At 53.3% G+C, this 19,753-nt stretch overlaps 2 protein-coding genes across 2 annotated transcripts in view; one reads left to right on the top strand and one right to left on the bottom strand.

The window, feature by feature from the left end:
- Window positions 1-1,655: 1,655 nt before the first annotated feature.
- Window positions 1,656-9,761, bottom strand: TAF8 (TATA-box binding protein associated factor 8; the record flags this gene model as incomplete). The annotated part of the gene is made up of 8 exons (XM_082296295.1): window positions 1,656-3,163; window positions 4,132-4,274; window positions 4,943-5,090; window positions 5,743-5,867; window positions 6,196-6,258; window positions 6,475-6,573; window positions 7,143-7,299; window positions 9,702-9,761. The coding sequence occupies 8 exons, from the start codon at window positions 9,759-9,761 to the stop codon at window positions 3,020-3,022; spliced, it is 939 nt and encodes a 312-aa protein (XP_082152421.1). The 3' UTR covers window positions 1,656-3,019.
- An 802-nt stretch (window positions 9,762-10,563) lies between these two features.
- Window positions 10,564-19,753, top strand: part of CCND3 (cyclin D3) — a gene marked incomplete at its 5' end in the record, with an annotated part of 34,010 nt that continues 24,820 nt past the window's right edge. The window contains one exon of the mRNA XM_082296039.1: window positions 10,564-10,693. Within this exon, the coding sequence (XP_082152165.1) occupies window positions 10,607-10,693 (87 nt within the window). The remainder of the gene's footprint in view (window positions 10,694-19,753) is intronic.

The raw sequence follows: 19,753 nt of genomic DNA, 5'->3' as shown, positions 1-19,753 counted from the left end.
GAACGAAAGTAAAATAATAAAATAAAATCCAAATAAAATCTTTTCAAACAGAGGGATTTCGTTCCTGGTGTCTGGAATAAGGCTGTAGTTTGGATTTGTGCTGAACACAGGGTCAATAATATTGGGATATTTTGGTTAATATTGGGATTTTTTGGTCATTGCTATACAGGGCTTCCAAAGCACTGGGGCCTTTCCTGCTTTTCCTGAGGGAGAAGTTGGGAAGTTTTGAGGGAGACACAAATGAAGGGATATTCCATCCTGCTCAGGATATGAAATGGGGGGGAAAGGGGAGGAATTGGGGGATATTTGCACAAGTCACAGGCTCCAAACCATTCCATGATTTTTTCCAGTCATTCCATGACCGCCTTGGATGAGGCCTTGCTCTCCTGGAGGTGCCTGTGGGAAGCAGGGAATCAACTCTTTGTTTTCCTTTGCTTGCCCTATTAAATCACCTTTGTCTCAACCTGCGAGTTTTCCAGCTTTTCCCCTCACAAGTCTCTCCCAAATCCTGCTGGAAATAAATAAAAACCCTCTCCATGATCCCTTTGGAGAGGGAGCGAGCGGCTGCGAGGGGCTTGGAAACCACGACCCCAAGTCCCCCCCTCAGCTCATCCCCCTCCTTCCATGGATTTCCTCACTTTTCCCTCAAAATCCAGCTTTTCCTGAGGCAGGAAAGGAGCCAAATAACCACAGCCAAAGGGCAGCTGCTCCATTTTCTCAGCGCCAGGAACGAACATCCCCATCTTCCCCTCAGCTTTTCCTGCTGTTCCCTCCCCACCAACTTTCTCTATCCAGGCCAGCCCAAGGGGTTTCCCCCCAACCTGAGGAAAAGTCAGGAATATTGAGGTGGTTTTGGTACCCTCAGAGGGTGTTTGATGTCTTTGTGCCCAAAATAACACCCTGAAAACTTCTGAGGGAAAGAGGCTGCGTTGGGACGGGCCCCACCAGGCCTCACCAGGTGGATTTTTGCATTTTGGCTCCCTCCCTGATGACACAAAAATATTCTCAAGCCAACAAGAAAGATGCTTGAACTGAGAATCTGGCCACAAAAATAAATGTGGCCTGAAACAGAAAGTTCCTGGTGTTGGGGCAGCTGTTTCCCCCTCAGACCTTTGAGAATTCTCTGTTTCCAAACCCTCCCACGGATGTGTCCGATCCCAATCCCACAGAGACCCTGGAGAGGCAAAATCCCTCTGGGTGTAATTCCAGCTCCACTCTTCTTCCAATTTCCTCTATTTATTTATTGTTTCTGTAGCAAATTTCACCTGCAGCCCAATTTTAGCCATAAACCCAACATTTATTCTTCCAGTTCTCACTTTCAGGAGCTCTCACAGCTGCTCCCAGCCTGACTTTTGGAGTCACAGCTGTCCCTTTTTGGTGCAAGATTTTGAAGCAACATTAGGCTCCCTGGAATTTTTCTTGTCCTAAAAACTGGGGCTTTTAGGCTGTTGAAGGCTTTACTTTTGTATTCCTGGTGGACACCGTGGTTCACCTCCACTTAATTCTTTCTAACCAGAAAAAAAAAAAATAATGTGTGAGGCACTTTCCCACTCCTGAAATGTGAAGGACTCAGCCTTGCTCGTAGGAGATAAAATTTCTTTTATTATGAACATAAAAATTACAATTTTCATTCCACTTTTTTTTTTTTTCCTCCCCTACCCAGCGAGGGATTTTTCTCCTTGAAGAAACAAAAAAAAGTTAAAAAAAGATAAAACTTTTGGATATATACAAACATATACAGGGTGTGTCTGTACATTTGTCATTCTGTACAAGCAAGGCACCAGCAGAAGTGACAATGGCACACACAGAGGGGGTTTTCTGAGATTTAATTTCAGATTTTTTGGCAGGAATTTTCAGTGAAAATGAAGAGCTTCTTTTTATTTTCCTCCTCCCTTGGTGATGGGGGAAGAGGGAGGATCCTTTTAACTGCACGGAGGTGAACTTTGGATTCTTGGAAGGTTGGACCAAACCACAGGAGTCTTTTCTCAAGGATATTTAACCCATGTTTTGCCAAAAAAAAAATGCTGAAGGAAAATGAAAGCAAACCCCTCCAGAACCAGCCAACAATGACAACACTCCCATAAAAATAAAGGAAATAAAAGGGTGAAATAAAGCAGGGGGGAAAAAACCCCAACTTCTACTGATAAAAACACGTATTTGAGAGCTGATAAAATGCAAGAAGTGTGATCACTGCTGCCATCAGTGCAGCTTTGTTCCATTTTCCAGCTTCCAAAGAAACAGGGGGGAAAGGCAGGAACTCTCCAAGGATTTGAGCTGTGTGGAAAACAACAATGAACTGCAAAGGAGCCCGAAGCAGCTGTGACAGGAAAACGCTCTCAGAGCAGGGCAGGGTAAACACCACCACACTTGAGAGGTTTCCAGTCCCCAGGGCAGCTGCAAGGTGGGAATAAAATGTCCTTGAAGCTCTCTGTATTTACACTTCACTCCTTTACAAACACCTTCAGGTTATAAAAGAAAAGATTTGTTTGCTTTCACCGGCCAAGAATGCAAAAGGAAGAACCTCCCTGGGAGTTTTCTCTTTGTTAATACACATTCCTTGGATTTAAGGGTTGATGGAAGTTCCTCTTCCAGCCTGCCAGGCACCGACACACCAACGATGCCTTTGTGTTCTGCTGGGAAGTGGGAGCAGGAAAATTCCCTGTGTCCCACAGCTCCAAATCCAAGCCCTGTGTCCTCCAGCTCTTCAGAAAATGAATCCTCCTCACCGTGGAAACCAAAGTCCCCCAAACAATTCCCAGGTGGCTTTCCTGGACCATCCCAGCGAGCAGAGGGAAGAGGGAGCCCTGGGAAGCAGGATGGGAGTGGAGCTGACCATGCAGAGAGATCCCTCCTCAGCTGGATTGCCTCTCCTGACCCCTCCTCTGTGGTTCTCTGAGCAGCCACAGGAATTCCAGCTCCTGACCCCTCCTCTGTGGTTCTCTGAGCAGCCACAGGAATTCCAGCTCCTGACCCCTCCTCTGTGGTTCTCTGAGCAGCCCCAGGAATTCCAGCTCCCCCCTCACTTCTTCCTGCGGATTTTGGGTTTCTTCACGGGCCGCAGGTAGGGATTGTCGATGACGTTCTCCTCCCCGTTCCTGCTGCCTGCCAGGGAGCTGTTCTGCTGCAGCACTGAGGTGTTCTCCTTCTCGGGTCCGGAATCATCCTGGCACAGTCAAAAACAAGAATAAAAAACCAAAGTCAGGCTTAGAAATCCTTCTGCCCACAGAAACTGCGGCTGCCCCATCCCTGGAAGTGTCTGAGGCCAAGCTGGAGCACCCTGGGATAGGGGAAGGTGTCCCTGCCCATGGGATAAGATTTTTATGGTCCCTCTCATCCCAAAGGATTCCAGGATTCCAAGTTCAAGCCCCAGAACCTGTGGGCAGGAGGGATAATCAACAGCCAAGCACACAAGGAGCTGCATTAAAGGCCAGGCCTCCTGGTTTCTAACACAAGAAAATCCCTTGGGAAGCTGGGATCCAGGGAGAGCCCTCTTCCCTGACACTGAAATTCGGGATGTACTGAAAGCTCCTGCTCCAGCCTCATTCTGCACTGAACTCTGCAGGGAGCTGAAGAGCCAGGACAATGTTTAGATCCAGTTCCCATTTCCCAAGAGACAAAGCCAGGTTTTCCTAAGCTCAAGAACCCTGACAGTGTTTAGATCCATTTCCCATTTCCCAGGAAACAGAGCCAGGTCTTCCAGGCTGAAGAACCACAACGATTTTAGTTGCCATTTCCCACCCACTCTGCCCATTTCCCAGGAGACAGAGCCAGAATTCCAAGCTCAAGACCCCTGACAATGCTCAGCTCTATTTCCCAGGAATCAGAGCCAGAATTCCAAGCTGAAGAACCAGGACAATGTTCAGCTCCACTTCCCATTTCCCAGGAGACAGAGCCAGAATTCCAAGCTCAAGACCCCTGACAATGTTCAGCTCCATTTCCCAGGAATCAAAGCCAGAATTCCAAGCTGAAGAACCAGGACAATGTTCAGCTCCATTTCCCAGGAATCAAAGCCAGAATTCCAAGCTGAAGAACCAGGACAATGTTCAGCTCCACTTCCCATTTCCCAGGAGGCACATCCAGGTTTCCCAGCTGCAGGAATGGCCCCCAGGAGCCCCCCCAGGGTGGCCCTACCGTGCTCATGTGCAGCGGGAGGTTCTCGGTGTCCGTCTGCTCGTCCTGCTCCGAGGAATCCGTCTCCTCCATCTGCTGCATTTCCAGCTCAGAGGGGAGCAGAGCTGTCAGGTAGGGCACAGTGAAAGGCCTGGCAGCAATCACTGGGATTTGGGAGAAGAGGACACACAGTCAGGAAGCTGGGAGAAAATTCCTCCCCTCAAAAATGAAGCACAAAGTTGTAGAGATCGAACATTTCGCTGGTTCTGGGTTTGGACACGCTTCCTTTTCCTGCTGTTCCCAAGGATCAGGAAGGAAATCCTGATCCCTAAAAGATGGCAGTCTCTACTTCCCAATTTTCTGGAGCCTCTTTATGTTTCCAGCCAAGGACACAGCAGTGTTCCAACACAAAAATTCCTTCCTGAGCTCCACCATAAAATCCCAATTATCTGGGAAGTTGGGTTCCCCTTAAGGGAAGCTGTCAGGGAGCCTTGGCAAAGTGGGAATTCTCACCACTGCTCTGCAGGCAGAGAGACAGGAAAATTTCCAGCAGCAGGAAAATGGCAGGGAGAAGAAATTCCTTGTTCAGGTTACAGGAGGTGGAGCCAGGATTGGGATGAGCTTTGGATTCAGCCCCTCTCAGCCTTCACCAGGAGATAAAAGGGAGCTTTGAGGAGTTTAGGAGCAGCTTTCTGGTTTTCCTCCCCATTTTAACCCCCAAATCCCTCCTTTCCCGACCTTCCAGCACCTCAGCAGGGCAAACACCACAGGACAATTCCCAAACCCTACGGGGGGGGGGGAAGCAAGGATGCAAAATGATGGAATCACTGACGTGGGAATGTGCTGACATCATCCTTGAAGAGGCTCTGGGTCTCTCCAGTCTTGGCCATGAACCGTGTGAGGGCCCTTTCCACGTCCCTCCGTTGGGAAGCCGCCTTTTCCCGCAGCACCTGGTAGTCGGACACCGGCTCCCGGTAGGTCTGGAGCAGGGAAAGAAAGGGATGGAGCAGCCCCACTTCCAAATATCACATGGATGGAGGAGCTGCAGGCTCTGCTCTTCAGTATCCACGGGTTTTTGGAGAGTTACAGAGGTCCAGCAGGCAGGAATCCAGGGATTTTGTGCTGGGAAGGGTCTGGGGGAAGGTAATGGGATGGACCAGGGAGTGGATAATGGGATGAGCCAGGGATTCTGAACTAGGAAGGATCTGGGAGCAGGTAATGGGATGGACCAGGGAGTGGATAATGGGATGGACCAAGGATTCTAAACTAGGAAGGATCTGGGAGCAGGTAATGGGAAAGATCCCATCCCAAGGGATGCTCACAACCCACAAGCAAGGAATATTCTAAGCCAGGAAAAGCAGTATTTTGGATAAATGGCACCAGCACTGCAGTAAAAAAGCACCACTCCTGGAGTTCTGGACTTCAAACAGATCCCAACCAGCACAAAAAACAGGCAGAAATCCTGGGATTCTGCCTGATGTCTGAATGCCAAGGGATGCCCACAACCCACAAAGAAGGACTATTTTAAGCCAGGAAAAGCAATATTTTGGATAAATGGCACTGCAGTAAAACCACCCCGCTCCTGGACTTCAAACAGACCTCAAACAGCACAGAAATGTTGTTTTCACTCACCGGTGTCTTGATGTAAGTGTGAGGATCTGGGAATTCCGGGAAATGGCCGGGAATGTGGGGCGGATGAGGCTTGTTCTGCCCAGCTGTCAGGGCCTTGGGAGTCACGGGCTGGTTTGTCACTGGAGCTGCAGTGGGAAACCACAGGAATCAGGGAGTTCCTCCCGCCCAGGCTCACCCCAAAGCGCTGTGAGCCCATCCCAGACTCCATCCAAGGGATGGAGCACATCCCACGAGCTTGGGATTGGCATCCCAGAAGGCAAAAGGATCCCTTGGCCCCTCTGTCCTGCAGCAAAACCACCCTGAAGGCTCCCCCGAGTGACTGAGGTCCCTTCACCTCCTGCAGTGTCACCACAGGAGCCCTGAATTCCTGGCATCATCCCTCAGAAAGCTCATCAGGAGCTCTCTGGAAGGCAGCAGAGAGGAATTCCAAACTATTCCCAGCTCCCCACGTACGGGCAGTGATCACCATCCTCTGGGAACGCTTGGCATAGGCGGGAAGAGTTTCCACATTGAACCCTGGAACACAGAAGAGGGAAACAGGAATCACTCCAGGAGTTTTTCTCCTGTCCAAATTCCCCTCTCTCCAGAATTTTTCCAACAGCTCCAAATTAAACAAGAAGGAAAACCACGAGCTGTGGGTGTCCACAGCAGCGGGCACCACCCAAATCCCAGATTCAGGGGCTGATTTCCCGATGCAAAAGGTGGGAAGAGTGGGAAGAGGGAGCTGCTCACCCATTTCCACGAGGGTCACCACGATATCCGAGAGTGTGGGCTGGGTCCTGGCTGTGTGCTCGCAGTAGGACTTGGCACTCCTCCCAATTTCGGAAATATCTGCGGGATAAAACCACCACCCGTTTAATTTGCAGTGATCACACATCTGTGGCAGCTCCAGGGATGGGAATTTGCAACAGATTTAGCAAGGAGTGAAAAAGAACCCCTGGAATGGAGCACTTTGCAGGCTGGGTGTTTAAAGATGAAAAAATCAGTGTTTGCCACAAGGGCAAAATGCAAATCTGCATCTAAAACGTGAAAAAAACCCCCCAGAATTGGATCATTTCTCGATTTCAGAACAATCTGTAGGTGAGGCTTTCAACAACACCCACACGGGAAGGAGCAGAGCTGCTCCACGAGGGTCTTCATGAACCAAATATCTGGAATTTTGTTTATTCCAGCAACATGGAACTCCTGGGAGTATCTAATGAGTAACCACTCAGTAAAAAAAATACAGATTTCTGAGCTGGACTAAACAGAAATCCACAGAAATCTGCACCTCCAGCACTGTGCTCCAGCCACCAACCCAACCTCCTCCTTTTCACAACGCCCTCAGCAACGATAAAACCGGGATCAAACCCCTCTGGAATCCCAGGGGAATCCTTGGATGAGCCATTGGGGGCACTCACAGCTCTGGATCATCTCGGTGAGAGTCTCCACCGCGGCTTTCTCGGCGCTCTCGAAGCCGGCCTCGGTGAGCAGCGAGCTGACCACCACCTGCAGCGTCCGGCGCCGTGCCAGGTGGTAATTGTCCGCAGGGGTGCCCGCCTGCTTGCTGCCTGCCCGCTGGAATTTCGGGAATGGTGCGTTAGGAGATGGGGAAAGGCATCTTGGAACCCGCCAGGTGAAGAGAGCAAGCAGGGCTGGCCCCAGAGCGGCTGGAAGGGACACGGGATGGGATGGGATGGGATGGGATCCATGGGATGGGATGGGATCCATGGGATGGGATGGGATGGGATGGGATGGGATGGGATGGGATGGGATGGGATGGGATCCATGGGATGGGATGGGATGGGATGGGATGGGATGGGATGGGATGGGATGGGATGGGATGGGATGGGATGGGGATGGGGATGGGGATGGGGATGGGGATGGGATGGGATGGGATGGGATGGGATGGGGATGGGGATGGGGATGGGGATGGGGATGGGGATGGGGATGGGGATGGGGATGGGATGGGATGGGATGGGATGGGATGGGATCCATGGGATGGGATGGGATGGGATGGGATGGGATGGGATGGGATGGGATGGGATCCATGGGATGGGATGGGATGGGATGGAATGGGGATGGGGATGGGGATGGGATGGGATGGGATCCATGGGATGGGATGGGATGGGATGGGATGGGATGGGATGGGATGGGATGGGGTGGGATGGGGTGGGATGGGGTGGGATGGGGTGGGATCCATGGGATGGGATGGGATGGGGATGGGGATGGGGATGGGGATGGGATGGGATGGGATGGGATGGGATGGGATGGGATGGGATGGGGTGGGATCCATGGGATGGGATGGGATCCATGGGATGGGATGGGATCCATGGGATGGGTTGGGATGGGATGGTGTAGGAACCCAGAGTGCCAAGAATATTTCTCTGCCTGTTTTTAAGGGTTCTTACCCCCCTGAACAACACTGTTTTAATCTCCAACCTTGGAAGAAATTACCAACGGTCAGACAACAACTAGAAAATGTTCAACTAGTGGTGGGAATTAGGTGATAGACTACGATGTGAGATTGGCACAGGGTGAAAAATTTAGAGGTTTTGGGCTTCTCTTTGTAGTAAATAGATAAGAGTAAAAAATATTAAAAAAAAAATTTCTCCTTCTTCTACTACTCCATGTTCTGCAGTAAAAGTAGTTTGGGATGACTGGATAGAGAATTCCACAGTTCCTGCCCGTGTTACTGAAGAATTGGTAGGAAAATGAAAATAATGGACGTTTTTAGTAACTATTGGTTAAAATATCTTTAAAAGGCTGTGTAAATCTTGATAGGGAGGCCTCACTCCTGCTTTTCTGTGCTCTGTGCTGTACCTGGGTCACGCTGGTGGCTCTGTTCCTCTGATAAGACTTCATAAACAACTATCTGGAAGCATTGAAACTCAAGGAAAAGTCTGGGTTTATCTTTGAAACTCCTTGCAAGGACTTTCAGCAAATTCTCTCCCATCAGGAGGGACTTGATTTATGGCACGGTTCCATTTCCAGGTAATGGAAGGGCCTGGGAGCAGGGACTGGGAAGGGTCACAGAGCAGGGGGAAGGAACATGGAGCAGGGGCTGGGAGCAAATAATGGGATCGGGCTGGGAGAAGATAAAAGGAAAGGTCTGGGAGCAGGGGGAAGGGCCATGGAGCAGGGATTGGGATGGGCCAGGGAAGAGCAGCTCCTGGGAAGGGTCTGGGAGTAGGTAACGGGAAGGGACATGGAGCAGGGAGTGGGAAGGGTCTGGGAGAAGGGACAGGGAAGGGTCTGAAGAAGGGACTGGGAAGGGTCCAGGAGCAGCTGGAAGGGACATGGAGCGGGAACTGGGAAAGGTCTGGGAGTAGGTAATGGGACAGGACTGGGAGAAGGGACTGGGAAGGGTCCAGGAATAGCTGGAAGGGACACGGAGTGGGAACTGGGAAAGGTCTGGGAGTAGGTAATGGGACAGGACTGGGAGCAGGGAGTGGGAAGGAACATGGGAAGGGTCAGGGAAGCAGATGCTGGGAAGGGTCTGGGAGCTGGGACTGGAAAAGGTTTGGGAGCAGGTAATGGGAAGGGTCTGGGAGCAGATAATGGGAAGGGAGCAGGAGCACACTCCTGTACATTCACACACACACATGGGCATGTTTGTACATATATAAACACACATATATAGAGAGATATATACACATATATATATATTTACACACATGTCCTTAGAGAACCTCCTCAGACACTTTTGGGACGCGGCCCCTTTAAGGACTCACCCCCGCACTCCCCGCCCCGCCCCCGCCAGCCAATCCGAGCGCACCATCCTCAGCCAATCAAAGCCCGCCTCCCCTCAGGCCCTCCGGCCAATCAGCGCCTCCCTTTCTCCACCCGCCGCCTCTGCGCTCCGCGGCCGGGCCGAGAGCTCCCCCGAGCCCCGGAGGAATCGGGCGCTGCCACCCCGCCCGGCCCCGCCCGGGGATTCGCCACCGCGGCCCCACGCCCCGGGGATGAGCCGCCGTTACCGTGCCGGAGCCTCCGGACGCTGTGTCAGCCATCTTGGAGCCATATGGAGCTGTGCGCATGCGTCAGGTGCGGCGGGGCGGGGGAGGCGGGAGCGCGCGGCATTGTGGGAGCTGTAGTGCAGGTGGAGCGGAACGCGGGGCGTTGTGGGAGTTGTAGTGCGGAGGCGGGACAACATCTGGATCCTCCCGCCCCTCACATCTGGATGCCGAGGGGGTGGAACGAGATGAGATTTATGGTCCCGTCCATCCCAAACCGTTCCGGGGTTCCACAGGGCACAGGGACCGCGGCGATTTTGCTAAGTCGGCGAAGTGTCCGTGGACATCCTGATTTATGACATCCTTAGAGCTCGTTAATTCCGGGATGTCCTTGAGCCAGGGATGTACCTGTGCCTGCTCCACTGATTAACTCTCCTTTCTCACTGATGAGGCTCGAAAGCGCACAAAGACCCGACCTCAAAGAACATCCTGCCTTGAGATAACCATGATTTATTTTGCAACAAGGACCACAAACCTCCTGTCACAGCACCACGTTCCCACTTGGAAATGATTCACTAAAACCCCTGTGAAAGCCCTGTAACCATGGGAACAGCGAGGGTTTCCTGTTGAAAGCCCTGTGTACCCTGAGCTGCACCTCGGTGTACCCGAGATCAAAGCTCTGCTGTCCCCGAAGTGTTTGGGGAGGCCAGAACAGGAAACCACCAGGCTGCAGCTCCCACCCCTCGCTTCCTGTTCTAGCACACGTGTGGGACAGCCAGAACGCTCTGAGAGCCAATTGCTGAGCGTCAGAGAGGGGCGAAAAGCGATGTAAACAACAGCTGCCACGCCGGGAATTAAAGGTCCTGGGGCTGGGTGGAAACACGGCTCCCTCACGCTGCTGGGTTTCCCCTGCAGGAGCAGCAAAATCCATGAAAAAGCAGGGAAATGAGGAGGCACGGGGAGGTGGAGCTGGATTGTTCCAAGCTGAAGCGAAGGAAACTTCTGGAGCAGCAAAGGTAGGAGGAGAAGGGGTGTGTGGGCTGACAAGGTGGTGTTGAGGGCAATCTCCTGCCTTTTGTGCTCTGGATTGTGCCAAGGATGTTGAATGTTCCTTGGGACGGATTTCTGGGGATCTGGCTGTGGTTTCCCTGCGGGAACTCCCTGCGGGTGTTGTGCGTGCCAGGCCTGGGGGACACGAGGGTCACCCCAGAGTGGGCTCAGAACATGGAGAGATGGAAACAACCGATCCTAGACTGGTTTGGGTGGGAAAGGAACTTAAAGCTCATCCCATTCCACCCCCTGCCATGGGCAGGAACACCTTCCCCTATCCCAGATGGCTCCGAGCCCCATCCAACCTGGCCTGGGACACTTCCAGGGATCCAGGGGCTCTGCAGTGGCTTTGAGAGCAGCTGGGACAGGGGGGACCAGCACAAAGGAGCCTTTGCTGAATGTCCAGGAATGTCACTGGGAGCTGCTGAGGCACCTGGAATGCTGTGTCCAGTTCTGGGCCCTCATGGCAAGAGGGACATGGAGGGGCTGGAGAATGTCCAGGGAAGGAGAGGGAGATGGGGAAGGGTTTGGAGAATCCTGAGGGAGCTGAGGGGGGCTCAGCCTGGAGAAAAGGAGGATCAGGGAATTCCTGGCTCTGCACAGCTCCCTGACAAGGAGGGGGCAGCCAGGGGGGATTTGGGATTTTATCCCAGGGAACAGGGACAGGAGGAGAGGGAACGGCCTCAGGCTGGGCCAGGGGAGGCTCAGGGTGGACAGCAGCAGGAATTTCCTCATGGAAAGGGTTGGAAAGGGCTGCCCAGGGAGGTTTGGAGTGCCCATCCCTGGAGGTGTCACCTGGACGTGGCACTGAGTGCTCAGGGTGGGGATCGGGCACAGCTCGGACTCGATGATCCCGGAGGGCTTTTCCAACCTCAACAATGCCATGATTTTATGATTCTACGAATCCAATTTGAAAGGGACAGAATTTGGAAGCAAAACCCTGCTGGCACCTTGTGTCCATCCCTGTTCCATGAGTGCTCCCATCTGGGATTTAGATTCCATTTTCCCACAGGCACAGAGAGTGGGGGAGGAGTTTCCAGGATGCCAAACACCTCTCAGGGTGCAAATTCCAGTGGGGAATTTTCCAGAGGAAAGCCGTTTTAATCTCTTGTCCCTGAAATCCCACTGTGGCTTCCCAGAGATGTGCTTTGGATGGGGTTGGAGAGAAGGATCTTGTTGTGTGGTCGGTTCCCTCCCTCTTTCCCAGGATTTCCTGGCTGCGCCAGCCCCGCTGCCAGCAGAGGGCACGTTGGGACCGCGATATTCTGATTTTTGAGCCGCTTCCTTCAGAACCCAAATCACCAGCGCTGAGTTAATGCCGATTTTCACCCCTCAGCTGTGAGGATCTCCCAAAAAATCCACCCAAACCCACCCTGCTCCCTCTTGATACTGAAAACTCCTCTGAGCCCCTCCAAATTCCTTGGATAACCAGATCGGAGGGGTTTTGGGGTGCAGTTTGACAGTGACAAACACTTGATGTGCTCCAGAAGCTGCTGCTGGGCTAGGAGGGAATAAATGGAATTTCTGGGAATGTTTGGGGTTTTTTTTCCCCATGTGGACATTGGATTGTGCCTTGCAGGAATGAGAACTCCAACATGGAGAGTTTAAATCCATGGGACTGTTGGTTTTTATATTTTATTTGGAGTTTTGAGCCTTTTTTTTTATACTTGAGCAATCTTATTTGTTTGCTAAAATGTTATTCTTGGCAGTTGGTGGATATTAAAGACTCTGGAAGTGAAAGTCTTGGAGTTTTCTCCCTGGATTTGTTATTTGGAAGAGGGAAATCTGATCCAGAAAGGAATTCCCAGCGAGGTGTGGGGAGGTGGATGAGCTCTGAGTAGTCCCAGCTGGAACTGAGACTTCTTCCAAAGATGCCACAGGCACAGAGAGTGGGGAAAAGCTTCCAGGATACCAAACACCTCTCAGGGTGGGAGTTGGGATATTCCAGGGGGGAATTTTTCCAGAGGAAAACTTGGAGAGGTTTATCCAAACCTCCAAATAACCACGGGGGAGAAGCTGCCTGCGCTGGGGGCTCTTTGATCCCACAAATTCCAGCTGCTGGGAATGCAGGGCAGCAGGAAGTAAACAGGGAACTGGGCTCCTCAGGGCTGCAGTGTTCTCCCAGATATCCAGCTCCACCACAAAACTCTTTGGAGAGTGTTGGAATTCATCCCCAGGATGAGCTGGGGGGTTCACAGCCACCCCTGACAGGCAGGAGACCCTTCCCAGGTATTCCCAGGGAATCCTGTGTGGCGTGGACACCCCTTCTGGAAGTCCTGCTCCATGAGGATGAGCCTGCAGCAGATCCCAGGAGCTGTCTCTGGCCAGATTGGAATATCAGAGATCTTTCCTGCTTTTTTTTCCAGGATTTGATGGATATTTGCTTTGGGCTTTTTATTTTTTATTTATGTCAAATCTGTTCCTTCCCATTCCCTCAGCTCCCGAGTCAGGGCCACCTCTAATCCAGCAGGAATTTCACCCCCACCTCCCCCCAGCCATCTCCAGCCCCACTGGTGGCTCAGGGAATGTTCTGCTCCCTCCTGTCCCCCTGCCTGGAGTTCTGGGATCCAAAAGGATGAGGAGATGGATCCAAGCTGCTTTTTTATTTTTGTGTGGCTCAGATGGGAACTTTATTTTCTGTGGAAATGCAGATTTAGGGTTGCTGAGGGAACAGAGGAGCTCTGCAGGTTTAGCTCTCTGCATTCCCCAATCCCCTCAATTCCTTGGATTTTTCCAATGGGAATGCTCCCTACCTGCTTCCTGAAGTGCAGAGGGTGACAAGTTCTCTGCCCAATGCCACCTGCAGATTGTCATTGTCACTTTGGGCTAAGTGCAGCCACTTTGGACGTGCCAGAGGCTGGATGGGACAGCCCAAGGCAATCCCTTGGGATCAGGGATGCTGGGAATCATCAGATCCCCACGTTCAGCAGAGCCAGGCCTTGTCTGGCCCAGCCTCTCCTGCTTTATTCAGGGATGGTGATGAGCTGGTCCCTTAAGGGATCCTAAAAAAACTGCTTGGAGAGACTCTGGAAGGAGGGACAGAGAGCTCTGCCTCATTCCTGGCATGGATTCCCTTAAGGGATCCTAAAAAAACTGCTTGGAGAGACTCTGGGAGCAGGGACAGAGAGCTCTGCCTCATTCCTGGCATGGATTCCTCACCAGAACCTCCCGGAATCCACCTCATCCCACTCATCCTTGACCAGGCAGGTGCAAATACCACATTCAACTGCAGCAATCCCAGAATTATCCCTGGTTTCATCCACATTTGGCCGTTCTGCCCAGGGCCAGGAGCCCATCCCAGGTGCCTGCCTGGATTTTTCCAGGGATCAGAGGTGGGAGCCGGCAGGGGAAGCCACCTCAGCTCACAGGGGACAGCAGTGTCACCCATCCCTTCGGTGCCTCGCAGAGGGAGGTGTTGGTGGCCCCACGGGGTGACATCCTGGCCCCGGAGCAGCCACATTTGAGTGACAAAACCCCACTGTCACCACAGGAAACCACAGGCAGGGTGGTGCCTCCTCAGGGCAGGGGTGGGGGAAGGAATCCTGCTGCTCCTTGGGGCTGGGATGGGCTCTGGGCAGCTGTGCCCAAATTCCCTCCTGGAATGGAGGATTCAGAGCCATTCCTGCAGTGGATCCCAGGCTGGCTCTGCTTCAGAGCAGGGCAACGGGAAAGTTTGGGAAACTCTGGGAAAGTTGGGGAAACTCTTCTGAGCTGTGGTCGTGTGCCAGGGTTTGCTGATCCCAGCTGGGTTTGGGGTCCTTTCACGAGCAATTCCCAATTTCTGACGGACAAGGGGACTTATCCAGATGGTTTTGGGTCTCATCCATGCAAAAATCCTCCCAAGATGGACCGAGGGGCTTTGGAGATGCTTCCCACAGTGGGATATGGGGCAAACTCTGCTGTTGGGATTCCCTGACCAGAATAGGAGCCTTGGGGGATCTTTGGAGCTAAAATGAGCTGGTTTTTGGAAGGGTTTGAGGGGAAAGAGCTGAAGCAGCAGCTGAAGGAGCTGAGCGTGGCAGAGTTGAGCAGCTCCTTGGTGTGACAGGATGGGTGACAGTAACGGGGGTGACAGCGACTGTTGTCACCTTCTCTTGCTCATTAAATCTGTCATTTTAAGCTGCCGTCGCTTCTTAGCAAAGCACTTTGAGAAAATCCCTAAATCCGAGCTGGGAGGCTGATGAAAAGTCCCTTTTTTCTTCCCAGTGGGACCCTGGAAGTACAGAAGGAATCGGGATGGATGAAATGCAGGAAGTTGTGTGAACTCATTGGACCCTCTCAACAGCTCAAGCTGAGTTTAGAGCTTGGGTTAGGACTGGTTCTTGTTTGATCAGATCAGTTCCCCGTCCCCATTTGCAGATGAAATGAGGGTAAGGAGCTGATAAAAGATCCTTGCTAAGAACAAAGCCTGGAGTTTATTCATCTGTGCTCCAAAAAAAAAACCCCAGGATCTTCAGGGAAAGGGGAGGCTTCTCAGGAAGAAATCCTGCAAAAGGCTGTGGGGAGAGGGAGGTTTGTTAAATCACTTGGATGATGTTGGTTTTCTTTCAAGGACCTTTTTAATCCCCTCCTCCCTCCAAAAAATTGGCTTTTTAATGGCTTTTCTTGACTTCAGAAGGAGCCATGTCCCTAAAAATCATCCTCTCACCTCTTCCCGCCCAGAACTGAGCCCACAAAGCTCTGCAGCCTTTTTGGGGTCCTCTCACCCCTTCCCAACTGAACCCACAAACCCCTGCAGCCTTTTTGGGGTCGTCACCCCTCCCCACCAGCCTGGCAGGGCAGTTTGGTGTCTCTGGGGGCTTCAGAAGCCACAAGGAGACACCAGGCCTGAGGCACAGATAGAGGGTGGCAGCAGCTGTTCAGGATGTGCCGCTGATTCCGGGACTTCTCCCGCTCTTTTTGGAAATCGAGGGGCAGGAGCGGGACGGGAGGAGAGGAGGGACAGCCCCGATAAAGTCCCCATGGATGGCAGCCCTGAGAGCCACAGGCTGGAGCTGCACCAGCTGGGAGGCCACGATAGGTCCTGTGCTGTCACCTCCCTGCCCTGGCCATGGGGACAGAGATCGTGTCCCTCCCTCCCTCCCGGCTCCAGCTCTTCCTCTCTCAGCTGCAGATTTCTCTGTAATTCTCCATAATCTCCTCTGGAAGTTTCTGGCTTGGCTCCACTCGTTGTCCCTCTCTTGTGCAGCTCCCTGGATCCCCACCCTAAGGATCCCTTTATCCCAGGAAATGCGATTTTGAAGAGGGGAAAAATAAGCGGAGAAAATATTTATGGATAAAATCTTGATCCTGGCTCACATTCCTGGACAACATTTCCCTCAGGCCGTGTCCCTTGGTGGGAGGAATTCCATTTGGTGTGAGATTTGGGGGTGAGGAATTCCATCAGGCCAAGGAGACGCTGGTGGCACCCCAAGAACGGATCCGAGCAGCTTTTCCATGCTCTGGAACCCTCCAGCTGGGCAGGAAAGGGAAGAGGTCTGATATCCCCATGGATTTGGGGAAGAGCAGGGGGTTTTTAGCTGGAAAAAGCTCAGGAATACTGAGCTTTTCCCAGATTCCAGAAGGGAAAGTTGGCTGAGGGACAGAGCAGGCCCTTCCTCAGCCTCACCACCAGAGCAGGGTCTGTTTTGGGGGGAAATATTTAAAGATTGATAAAATCATTTCCCACGGGCCCAGCAAAGATCCTGTGGCTTGGGGGCACCCGGGGGGGGGCCAGGCCACGCTTCACGTGCACACAACTGTCACCTCTGTCACCCCGTGTCACTTGGGGCTGTTTGCCTCTCCTCTGTGACAGAGCAGGTCCCCACATCTGGCGGCGGCGGCGGTTGAACAGGCCCGATTTAATCACAGCCACACAGCGAGCAGGGCACGGGGGACAGGGGATGGCAGGGGGTGACAGGCAGGGGTGACAGGCAGGGTGACAGGCAGGGGGTGACAGGCAGGGGGTGACAGGGGGTGACAGGCAGGGGTGACAGGCAGGGGTGACAGGCAGGGTGACAGGGGGTGACAGGCAGGGGTGACAGGCAGGGTGACAGGGGGTGACAGGCAGGGGGTGACAGGCAGGGGTGACAGGCAGGGGTGACAGGCAGGGGTGACAGGCAGGGGTGACGGGGGGTGACAGGCAGGGGTGACAGGCAGGGTGACAGGGGGTGACAGGCAGGGGTGACAGGCAGGGTGACAGACACGGTGACAGGCAGGGTGACAGGGGGTGACAGGCAGGGGTGACAGGCAGGGTGACAGGCAGGGTGACAGACACGGTGACAGGCAGGGTGACAGGGGGTGACAGGCAGGGTGACAGGCAGGGGGTGACAGGCAGGGGTGACAGGCAGGGTGACAGGCAGGGGGTGACAGGCAGGGGGTGACAGGCAGGGGTGACAGGCAGGGGTGACAGGCAGGGTGACAGGCAGGGGTGACGGGGGGTGACAGATGGGGTGACAGGCAGAGGGTGACAGGGGTGACAGGCAGGGGTGACAGACAGGGGTGACTGACAGGGGGTGACTGACAGGGGGTGACAGGCAGGGGGTGACAGGGGTGATGGGGGTGACAGATGGGGTGACAGGCAGGGGGTGACAGGCAGGGGGTGACAGGCAGAGGGTGACAGGGGGCAACAGACAGGGGGTGACAGACAGGGGGTGACAGGCAGGGTGACAGGGGGTGATGGGGTGACAAGGAGAGGGTGACAGGCAGAGGGTGACAGGCAGGGGTGACGAGCAGGGGCTGACAAGGAGGGGGTGACAGGCAGGGGGTGACAGACGAGGGTGACAGAGGTGACAGGCAGAGGGTGATGGGGTGACAAGGAGACGGTGACAAACAGGGGGTGACAGGCATGGGGTGACATGGAGGGGGTGACAGGGGGTGGCAAGGAAGGGGTGACAGGCATGGAGTGACAGGCAGGGGGTGACAAGCAGGGGGTGATGGGGGTGACAGGGAGGTGGTGACAAGGAGGGGGTGACAGGCAGGGGGTGACGGGGGTGACAGACAGGGTGACAAGCAGGGGGTGACAGGCAGGGGGTGACAAGCCCAGGCCACCTGCTCCCTATCCCAGGAAAACCACAAAGCAGCGGGAAGGGAAGTGCCCAGCTCCCTCCTGGCAGGAAAATCCGATGGCTGGAGCTGTGCAAAGCTGTCCTGCTGTGACAGGGACGTGGCAGGGCTGGTGCAGGCCCGTGGAATGGGAAGTGGGACAAATCCCGTATTTCAGATCCCAGAATCCAGGGAATCTCCTCCCCCAGGTTGTTCCCCAAGTGCCTGGCAGGTTGCAGCAGGCTGGGAGCAGATCTTCCAGGAGCAGCAGGCATGGAAAAAAGGTGGCTGAGCTGGTGGTGCTGGTGTTAGGGCTCTGCTCCAGGGAAAACGGCAGGGAAGGTGCAGGAAATGGGGAAAAAATCCCCCAAAATGGCCCTATTTAGTGGCATTTTTCCTGCCTGGTGAGAAGGATGCTAAAATTGGAACTTCCCAAAGTGAAGTGAGGCCAAATCTGTCTTTGCTTTGTCCACCAAGAGCCACGGCGGTGCTGATCCGCCCTCTGGGATGCTGATCCGCCCTCTGGGATGCTGATCCACCCTCTGGGATGCTGATCCACCCTCTGGGATGCTGATCCACCCTCTGGGATGCTGATCCTTCCTCTGGGATGCTGATCCACCCTCTGGGATGCTGATCCATCCGCAGCTGTCGTTCCTCTGGGATCCCTGGGGGAGCTGGATCCCGTGGATCAGTGCATTCCCAAGCTGGCAGGACACAGATCTTTGCGTCAGCGCTGCAGGAACGATTCCCAGAACGGGTGGAAAATACACAAAAGAGTGGGAACTTGGTTCTTCCGTGAGAATGAGGATTTGGGGGTTGGAATCCAGAATTGGGAATCTCCAAGGAGCTGGATCTTCCCAGCAGGAGCTGGATCAAGTGTTTTCTGACAGGCTGATGGCTTTTTCCAGCCAAACTTCCACTGGTTTTTACCCATTTTCTGCTCACCCTTTGCAGCAGGTGAGCATTTTAACAGAGCTTTTCCCTCCATCCCCTCCTCTCCCCAGCCTGCTCGTTGATAAGAGCAGGTTGGACAGGTGATAAGCCCCGAGATAAAATCCACATCAAAATAGAACACAAAGGGCAAAAAAAAGCCCCCAAAGAGCTGAGCAAAGACACCAAAGGATTTGTTGGCATCCCCAGCTGAAAGGGACCCTCTGGAAAGGGTGGAAAGGGTTAATCCAGGGCTGCTGAGAGCCTCTGGAGCCCTTTGAGCAGCGGTTTTGAAATCTGATTTTCTTTTTTGCAACCCAGTGAGGTTTTTATCAACTTCCTATGCGAGAGCAGAAGTTGGATGGGTGCAGGGAGCCTGGTGCTGCCTTCCCTCCTCCTTGCAGCTGGTTGAGTGTGGCAGTGCAGGAGCCACAGCTTGGAAAAATGGGATCTTTTTGAGGGAAAACCCTCAAAATTCAAATATTTCAAGTGTTTTGTTCTATTTTTTTAGCATCACCCCCCAAACCAGCCCTGCTGCCTGTGCAGCTTCACTGGGCTCATCTCAAAGTGTCCGTGGCCTCAATTCCTTGTGCCAAATTCCTGCTGGAAGGCAACAGAACAACACTTTGTGCCTCTGCCTGGAATGTCCAGGGGGTGAGACCTCCAAAAATCAGGCCCAAATGTTGTGGGCTTGGAGCCAAGACCACCTGGATCAGCATCAGGAGAGGTGAGGAGCAACAATCCCTTGGAAGTGGTTCCATCCTGCATTTCTCCCTTCTCCTGGGAAGCATTTCCTGGCTCAAGCAGATCCCTGCTTCATGGATGGGGATCTGCAGGCTCTAACCCAGCACTTTTGTGCAGTTTTTGTCTTTCTTTTCCTCTTCCAAGGGTTTTTCCCTTGGAAAAAGGCTGTTCCAAGCTCAGGTGTTCAGGGGCTGGTGCTCCCCAGCCCAGCTCAGGTTTCTGTGGGCAGGTTTTGGGTGGGAGCAGGGCTCAGATGGGCTCCAGGCTCACGGAAAGCACCTTCCAAACCAACCCTGCTTGGATTTCTAGCCTGATCCAGAAAACAAATC

Source organism: Coloeus monedula (genome assembly GCF_965178545.1).
Source record: "Coloeus monedula genome assembly, chromosome: 23".
Taxonomy (NCBI): Eukaryota; Metazoa; Chordata; class Aves; order Passeriformes; family Corvidae; genus Coloeus; species Coloeus monedula.
The sequence above is the reverse complement of the archived record's forward strand: the minus strand, read 5'-3'. Positions and strand labels throughout refer to the sequence as shown.